General features: G+C 37.6%; 2 protein-coding genes across 2 annotated transcripts in view; both read left to right on the top strand.

The window, feature by feature from the left end:
- LOC139549224 (zinc finger protein 664-like) overlaps positions 1–9,408 on the top strand; it is a 235,053-nt gene that overhangs the window by 53,115 nt on the left and 172,530 nt on the right. The gene's annotated exons all lie outside the window — the stretch shown is intronic.
- LOC139552318 (zinc finger protein 614-like) lies at positions 618–3,164 on the top strand. Its single transcript, XM_071363944.1, has 2 exons — positions 618–867; positions 2,051–3,164. The coding sequence occupies exons 1-2, from the start codon at positions 618–620 to the stop codon at positions 2,689–2,691; spliced, it is 891 nt and encodes a 296-aa protein (XP_071220045.1). The 3' UTR covers positions 2,692–3,164.

Raw genomic sequence — 9,408 nt, 5'->3', positions numbered from 1 at the left:
GTTAACGTTGGCTATTTAGCCAACTAGCTATTAGCCTAACCAGCGTAGCCAACCAGCACGGTTATGGTCAGCGAGACCAACTAACGTTACCGGAGAAAAGGTTACAAAACTCCCGTAGTCTACTTCACAGACATGCTGAAAAGTAGTGATGGGGAAACAATCACAACATGTAAATCAACAAAAACAAACCTCCTGAAGCATTGACGCTTTCCAGCCAATTGTGTCAAAACTAGGTTCATTACTCAAGGCTTTGAGCGACACAGAATTTAGAACAGCCACATTTTATAGATGAAGTCACACGCCGTAGCAGCGTAGCCATTATGTCATATATTAAACCACTGGCCATGTTCGAGAGCATCAAATCCATGCTGCGTTGTGGGTAAAACGGTGACCTCACTGATCTATAAATAATAATGAGTAGTTATTTATGATGCAAGGTGATTTGTAAATTAGTCAGTCAGCAGTCAGCAGCCACCTGCACTGTCGGCTGCAATGTCGAACGAGCCCAATACCAAACCAATCAGGTGTTCGACGAAATGATTCTTCAGACGTCATTGATCACGTGCTGCTGATAAAGTGACACTGCTTTGAATTATACCGCTTAGCGACTTCAGAACATGCCTCATAGCTCCAGTCTCAAACTTAACCCCGTTCCTGCTGAAGAAGAGGAGGTCTGCTGGATGGAGAAAGAAGCTGTCGCGAAAGAGGAGGAGGAAAAGGAGCCTATTACAATACAAAAACAAGTAGAGAGTGAGGCTGTTACCGTGAAAGAAGAAGAGAAAGCCGTTTCAGTTAAAGAAGAGGAAGACGCGTTCAGAGTGAAAGAGGATGACGAAGTTTCAGTGAAAGAAGAGACTGACGATGAACGTAAGTACTGTCTTAACAGAAGCACAAACTCTGTGGTTGGAAGTTGAACTGATGTGTGGTGTTATTAATGATTAACACTAGTAAGTACTGTCTTAACAGAAGCACAAACTCTGTTGTTGTTGAACTGATGTGTGGTGTTAAAGCGGAAATCTGCAATTGCTACATCCATATTTTGACTTTTAAATGTATTTATATATATCTATATGTATGTATGTGTATATATATATATTATATATTTATAGCCATTGATTCTTGAAGAATATAACACATGCCTCATGAGCTTAGTTAAACTGTTTGCCCCATCAGAACCCCAAATAAGCTTTTTTTACTCAAATGTTTAGAAACAATGTAAATCAACACTGTATATTCTCAACATGGTTAAAACTATAATGTTGATATCATGGATGGTCAGTCCTTTCATCCATAGGTCTGTCTATGAATTTGAGACCAGTTACATTTCTTCAGCCCCATCCATCATCTTATTACCAAAACAGTGGTGGAATTACAGCTTTGTTATGGGTTGAACTGCAGATTGGTTGATTGATTGTTGTGTGGCTTTTTTTAAAGGGGCAACCTAGTTTTTAAACAAACAAAATGGCTGCCCAGAGTCCTGAGCTGTGTTAGAATACTCATACTAACTGTACTATTTGTGATGTTAATTGAGTATATAGTCTGCTTATTGGTCATAGTATGATGTAGTTAGTATAACAAAAGTTCCCGGATGTCGTACTAAATTCGCCAAAATATGATGTAAACACGCAGTACTTTAGGGCACATAAAGCAATTCTTCAGAAAATGGGCGTGGCTTCAACGTTTTCAGATTTGAAGAAAATGGTTGAAAATATGCAGCCGAAGTCCGAGAGAGCGGATACAAATGAACTGCTTTAAATAATTATGACAAATGTTGAGCAATGTAATGAAGTAATGACTTTTCAAATAAGTTACCTTACACGTTATATGACTATTGTTGTTCACTTGACAATCTTAAGACAAATGTCAAATAATGAACATTCATTACAGACGTCATTGTTTGTACAACATCATGGCTACACATCACCTTTTACAGTGGATTTCTGCTGTTGTGGGCCTTAAACCACCTGTCTGACTTGTTGTTCACACAGGAGAGAGACGTGACTATCGTGGATCCTCTGGGGGGCCTCAACAACCTCATGATGCTGAAGAGGCAGAGAAGAGTCTCTCCACGTCACACCGAAACACCAGCAGAGAACCACAGGGAAGAAATCTCATTGCTGCTCTGACTGTGGGAAAGGTTGCACATCTTCATCAGAACTTAAAATACACCAGAGAACACACACAGGAGAGAAACCTTATAGCTGTGATCAATGTGGGAAGAGTTTTACTACATCTAGCTCTCTGACTGTGCACCAGAGAACACACACAGGAGAGAAACCTTATATCTGTGATCAATGTGGGAAGAGTTTTACTACATCTAGATCTCTGACTTCACACCAGAGAACACACACAGGAGAGAAACCTTATATCTGTGATCAATGTGGGAAGAGTTTTACTCAGCTAAACAGCCTGATAGTACACCAGAGAACACACACTGGAGAGAAACCTTATATCTGTGATCAATGTGGGAAGAGTTTTACTCAGCTAAACAGCCTGATAGTACACCAGAGAACACACACAGGAGAGAAACCTTATAGCTGTGATCAATGTGGGAAGAGTTTTACTCAGCTAAACAACCTGATAGTACACCAGAGAACACACACAGGAGAGAAGTCTCATAGCTGTGATCAATGTGACAAGAGATACTCTGATAAAAGATCTCTGATCAAACATCAGAAAATACATACATGAAGAAGTTGTTTCATGATATCAATGAAATAATGTCACAATGTAGAATGTTTTAACATTGTAGTAGCAGTATTTTAATGTCACAATGTAGAATGTTTTAACATTGTAGAAGGAGTATTTTAATGATGTCACAATGTAGAATGTTTTAACATTGTAGTAGGAGTATTTTAATGATGTCACAATGTAGAATGTTTTAACATTGTAGTAGGAGTATTTTAATGATGTTCTACCTTATCCTTTGCCCTGTTCAATTGATTACAGCATGATATGGATATTAGCCTCAGGGGAAAATCCAGGCTCTGAATTGAAAGAGTATTATTTAACAAAAAGTGACTAACAAAAAAAAAGAGGTGTGTTACACTTACTGCGTTGGTGATCCACTTGAATCAAAATGCAGCACTTCAAAATGTAGCCAGCTGTTTTCTACAAGTTGAAAAAGCTGCTTGTTTAAAAAAATACATGTAATATGATAATTGTTGCAGATGTTTGTGTATATATACACATGAAAGCAGTATAATAAATTGGTCTATAATCAATTTTATTAACAATCTGACATCACTCCAGTATTTCTTTACAACATTCAAATGCTAATTGTCTTTATTTGACTACTGAAGAAGCATGACTCAAATCACCTCATATGTCAAACATTCAGCCTGACAAAAGATACGTTTTATTATTCCATGCCTCACCATTAAGGTAATTATTGCCAATACATATTAACAAATTGTACATTTCGTTTTTATTTTCATATTTACAATTTATGTAACAGTTAGTAATCATAATTATTTATGCAACCAGCTGAACATTTTTGTGTACAATTATATTGACAATGTTGCCCTGCTTTTAGAATATCAGGATTCATTCTCAGATGTGCTAACCCAAATGCATGACATTGGGGCCTGGGCCCGATCCAACAACATGCCTATCTAGTGAACCCTGAAAAGAGAGAGAGAAGCAAGGTGGAAAGGTACTACGGATATTGCAGGAGTTGGTTGCTGATTGTCTCAAGGGTGGGCAGTCAACACGTTTTGCGTTTAGCCAGTGCGTTGCCATGGATCACAATTTATTTTGACTGCACGTTTTTCCATATTGGAGACGATTTTTGGGGGGCTCGTTCCAAGGGGACGAGAGTTCTAGAAGCTAGTGATCTTTAGGAAGACGAGAGTTCTAGAAGCTAGTGGGTTTTAGGATTCTATTGAAAGAAAAAGGATTAAAAAAATAATACTATGGTAAATTATTATTTAGAAATATGTGTTTTTTTCTTGTTGTTTATTGTTGACAGCAAGTAGACACCATGTTTATATTGTAGAAGCATTGTAGTTGATTATGTGAAATGGAAGTTTTCTGTTGGGGGTGAGCAAACATGTCCAACAAAAATATAGGATGTATTTGTTGTCTAAAAGGGGAAGGTGTTACAGGCTTTGGCTTGTCCATCTCGTTAGTGGGAAGGTGTTTCACCTGAACTGGTCCAGGTTCTATTTAAGAGTGTCTGGCCCAGTGCTCCAGTTGTCTTGATAGATGTGGAGAGACAACACCTTTAGTTGCTCCACCTTTTTGGTTTGCTTCCTGTCTTTAAGTTTGTTGTGGGTTTTTCTTTTGTTTGCCTCTTCTTGGGCAGATTTAGTGGGTCTCATGGTGGGTGTCTTTTAGGTCCCAGTTGTTGTTACTAGTCAACTTTCAGTGGACACTGAGAGCAAAACTGCAACATTATGTTATAATGCTTTTATTGCATCAAATGGTTGTTTTATGCAACAGAATAGAGGGTTCTTAGAACTATTGTGTCTGTGTTCTACTGAGGATGGGCCTCTGGGAAAAAACACTGACAGGAGATTTACAATGTCTTTTGGGTGATAAAACCTGAAGAGACCGCATTCCAGAGCATGAGTTAATATTTCTGTTCTATATGGTACCAGGGAGAGATGACCCCAGGGCCAGACACTGGTCTCTACACAAAGAGTACTGTTTTTACAGCAGATACTGTCTGCTGTGAATTATAAGTATCTTTCATCCAAATATTAATCTTGTGACCCGTTCTATACATCTGCTAGTCGTCATGTACATTGAAAGGGGTGTATCTTGGCTATAAAAGACCTTTGTACTTTGTCTCGTGCCTCTCAACGAATCATCTGGGAGTGATTTGTCGACTAGCCATCATTAACGTAGAGCACTCAATTGATTCACTTTATATGTGTGCGTTGTATTGACCTGCTCCCTTATTAATAAGTGAATAAAGATTTAGTTTAAGAATAACTCTGACTTGTGTGATAAGTTTGTCTCATTTGATATGAAATAAATTAACCACATTTGGGGATGTTAATCTTCACTTGGTGACCACTCCTGACGACCTGGTAAATGGTGCACAAGGGATCCCTCAAACTTGGGATCTCGGGGAGACCACACTTCGGGAATGGAGCAGATAGACCCACCTTTGATCTGAGAGGCAGCGAGCTGAGTGGATACCAAATCTCAAACCTAGTTTAAAAAAAAAAGAGGTGAGCAAACCACGCAAAGTGAGTTTTTTAGAAAAGCCTCGTAGGCTCTGAGTGTGTATTCCTGTGTGAGGGGGCACCTTGGAGGTGTAAACAGGGCCGAGTCAGGAGGCTCTGAGTGTGTATTCCTTTATTTTCCCAGTATTAGAAGAGTTGCTAGATTTATTGAATAAAACTTTTTCCATAAAGTTAGTGAACCAAGGTGGCTGATTAGCTGTAGATTATACGTCAGTGGCAGAATCACCTGAAAGACGCACATCGCCATCTGCTGACTGGAGTTGGTATCACAGTTGAGAAAATACTTTCAGACAAAAAGCTAAATAGCGACTGCCTCTAAAAACCAACGACTCCCTTTGAAAACGGGCGATGTGGCATCAGAAACATTTTTTATAGTGTAAAAATGTACTACAAAGTGCAGCTAAACAGAATAACTTTGGTCATACCCACTCAGCACGTGACCTCCAAGGACGTCGAATTATTGGCGATATCAGGTCTGTCTGTTTGTTGTGCCCGCTTTTCGCCCCAAAATAGTAATCACAAATTGGGCTTTGTATAACTATGTAAATGTCTCTCAGACAAGGTGACTTTTATCAATATACACTCTAAAAAGTAAAGGTTCCTGGAGTATCCTTTAGAGGTTCTTCAAATTGAAACAGTGGAGGGAACCCCTAAAAGTTATTCAAAGAACCTTTTGTGGGAACCCCTAAAAGTTCTTTGAAGAACCCCTTATCATGGTTCCTCAAAGAACCTTTTGGGGTTCATTTTTTAAACTCCCTGTCCACCCTCCCTCCATTATAAAAACATATTTTAATAATATTAATAACAATATTGATTAAAATAATTAATTGTTTATTTAGTGGCACCACAAATTTGAATTAATATTTGCAAAACAATTTACCAAACTAAACACATTACAAAATTGCAACATTTCTGCAGACATGTCAGACCATAATAAATAATACATTTACTTTGTATAGTGCTTTTCATGACATTTAAAATATATAAAATAATGATGTACAATAAAACAACATACATAAAAAATGAATCATAGGTAAACTAACAATATTGTAGACTTGATGCTAAATTGATGCTAGATTTTTCAGCTTCAGTGTGTATATCGTATCCACTTAGTTATGTTAGGAAGTTTGCCATCTTTATGACCGGCCCTGGTAACTTCACCCCAACTTCTCTTATCCCCAGAACACAGTAACTTAACAACATAAGTGTTTATCTGACATTTAAGGGAAAATAAAAAAATACAGCCGTAGCAGAGCCCCAAGTCCCACGGGGACGTCCTCGAGGGCGTGGATGTTCTCCCCATCAAAGGCCAGCGGGATTTCACTCTCATGGTGAAATGGATTTCCGCCGATGTGCAGTAAAGGAGTGAAGAGCGGTGAAATCTGTGTCAACAAAAGTAAGAAAAGATTAATACACATACAATTAACAAAGAACATAACAAATGTTCAGCTGTAGTTTTATATCAGCATGCACACCTATGTTTATGAAGAAACAGATGATTGGTGCATAGGCATACCTTGTCACGGACATAAAGGCCACTCGGGTCCTCATTGAAGAGGTAGGGCAAGAGCAGAATCGCTGCTGTGGTCTCCAGTCCTAGTAAAGTAAAGCAATGATCTTACTACACTTGCTAATTTTATTACAAAATACATTAGAGAAAGGGAAGGAATAAGAGCAGATACCTCTTCTGTATTGTCCTTCAGGGACTGTCAAAATAGCAGGATGATGTCCTCACCCCTGCTTCGTCTCTCGACCTCTGATAGTCCTTGAATTATATTTTTTGTCTATATCCATTCCATGGACTTGATTCATTTCTGAGAAGATCTGAAAAGATCATTTGCACACATTTGTATGCTAATAGATGTCAGTTTGTATTGACTGCTATGTAGGTTAAATGTACACTTCAAATGCAGCTGTCCTACAACAGATCTGTACCTTCTTCTTGATCCCAATTGCATTGTGTCCATGTTCTGTCCTATAAGAATTTCAAAGGAAGAGAAAATGTGTCAAAGAATAGTCTTACAAGCATTAAAACATATATATATATATATATATATATATATATTAAATACATATTGAAAGATAAATGGCATCGACATACAATATAATGTAAAATAGAAGAACATATTGGAGAAGCACTAGCCAATACAGTACTGCCATACAGTAACAGTACTGCCATACAGGCCTAATATCACATTTCAAGATATCTTTGTTCACAAATTGTTCAATATTTTATCAGGCTGACTTGAAAGATTATACGCAACATTTTGCTGCGTGGCAATACTGTTATTGGATTCTGAACGTCATTTATACAAAAGAGGTAGTCTATACACTGTATTAATACCATTATGCATTTGAATCCCATCTACAGCTACCATCTAAGATATTAATTTCCCTCCACAAGGGGGCGGACATGTAACGTTTCCAAAATGGGATAGTATTGTCCATGTAACGTTTCCAAAATGGGATAGTATTGTCCATGTGACGTTTCCAAAATGGGATAGTATTGTACATGTAAAGTTTCCAAAATGGGATAGTATTGTCCATGTAACGTTTCCAAAATGGGATAGTATTGTCCATGTAACGTGTCCAAAATGGGATAGTATTGTCCATGTAACGTTATGCCCCCTTGTGAGTTAATAGTATTGCATGCTGTAGCAGGCTATATAAAGAGGAAGACCTCCATTGACGATTCAGTTCGTTGTAACATCTCGTCTGGACAGGTCACCGTCCTTAGTTAGTTAGTTAGTTAACTTTAGCTAGTTCATTATCACAAAAGTAAGAACTGCTCTAGATTGGAAACTTACGTTAATGAGTGTAAAGCCATGTTGGCTTTATGGAAACGATATACAATATATGTGAAAGAATATAGTTGAGGGAAATAATCCAAACCTAGTTGTGCCTAGTTAGGACATAACGTTAGCTAGCTAGATAACGGTACTGTACTGTAGCTCATACAACGCCGACGGTCAAACCCGGCTTTCTAATATTTACGGTAATTAACTATAGTAACGTTATGGAAGATATTCACAGAAAACCATCATTGTCTTCGTTATTCATTATTAGTAAGTTATATTATTATAATAAATTATTTCGATACGTATTCAGAGCCAAACATCAACCCAACTTAACCTTTTAAACTTGTTGTCGCATCCAAACTTGTCACCATCGTTTTCAGTTGTAATTGCGAAGTTCCCGGAAGAAGTCCAGCAACAACGGAGGTTCCTCGATGAACCCACCTTCTAACAAGTTCTTTGAAGAACCTTTTGGGGCTGTTTTTCATTGACCAAGAACCCTACGGTTCTTAGGGGATCTGAGAACAACTCCAGTTGAACCCTTCATTTTTAGAGTTGTAGTCGGATCTATTTACTCTCAGATTCAAAACACGCTGATTAGCATCAACGATCAAGTCAGCTGCTGCTGCTCCAATACAGTATGAGGTGAGACGGTGAACTGACGTTGAACCGGGCAGTCAGCTGCTGCTGCTCCAATACAGTATGAGGTGAGACGGTGAACTGATGTTGAACCGGGTAGTCAGCTGCTGCTCCAATACAGTATGAGATGAGACGGTGAACTGATGTTGAATGATAATGATTAAGTTAATACAAATGTATTAGTGAAACTGTTAAAAAATACTATATGGCCTATTAAATATATGACTCTATTGTTATCATATAGAAACATCATGGAATATTGTACATCATATTAAATATATTACTCTATTGTTATCATATAGAAACATCATGGAATATTGTACATCATATTAAATATATTACTCTATTGTTATCATATAGAAACATCATGGAATATTGTACATCATATTAAATATATTACTCTATAGTTATCATATAGAAACATCATGGAATATTGTACATCATATTAAATATATTACTCTATTGTTATCATATAGAAACATCATGGAATATTGTACATCATATTAGCATCAACATACATTATTGTTTCATTCAATTTCACATAATAAGGATATTTCATATTTAAAAGTTCAGAAGTCAGAACCCATCACCTGCTATGTAAAAGAGACAGAAGAATGCACAATGGTCAATGTTATCTGGGATCCTTGGGACATCTCTACCTTAACCCCTGACCTTAACCCTTTTAAATGTCAACTTCAACGGGCTAGGGACGTCCCAAGGATGTATCTCTACCTGAAAATAGATGATCTAAGTGATTGATAGTTGGTATTCATCAGTCA

Source organism: Salvelinus alpinus, chromosome 2 (genome assembly GCF_045679555.1).
Source record: "Salvelinus alpinus chromosome 2, SLU_Salpinus.1, whole genome shotgun sequence".
In the NCBI taxonomy this organism is placed as follows: domain Eukaryota; kingdom Metazoa; phylum Chordata; class Actinopteri; order Salmoniformes; family Salmonidae; genus Salvelinus; species Salvelinus alpinus.
The sequence above is the reverse complement of the archived record's forward strand: the minus strand, read 5'-3'. Positions and strand labels throughout refer to the sequence as shown.

What these genes read in the sequence shown, in the direction of transcription:
- LOC139552318 (XM_071363944.1), top strand. Translation starts at nt 618, where the DNA reads ATGCCTCATAGCTCCAGTCTCAAACTTAACCCCGTTCCTGCTGAAGAA. An exon ending in AGAAGAGACTGACGATGAAC is followed by an intron (nt 868 to 2,050) that starts GTAAGTACTGTC and finishes GATGCTGAAGAG; the next exon opens with GCAGAGAAGAGTCTCTCCAC.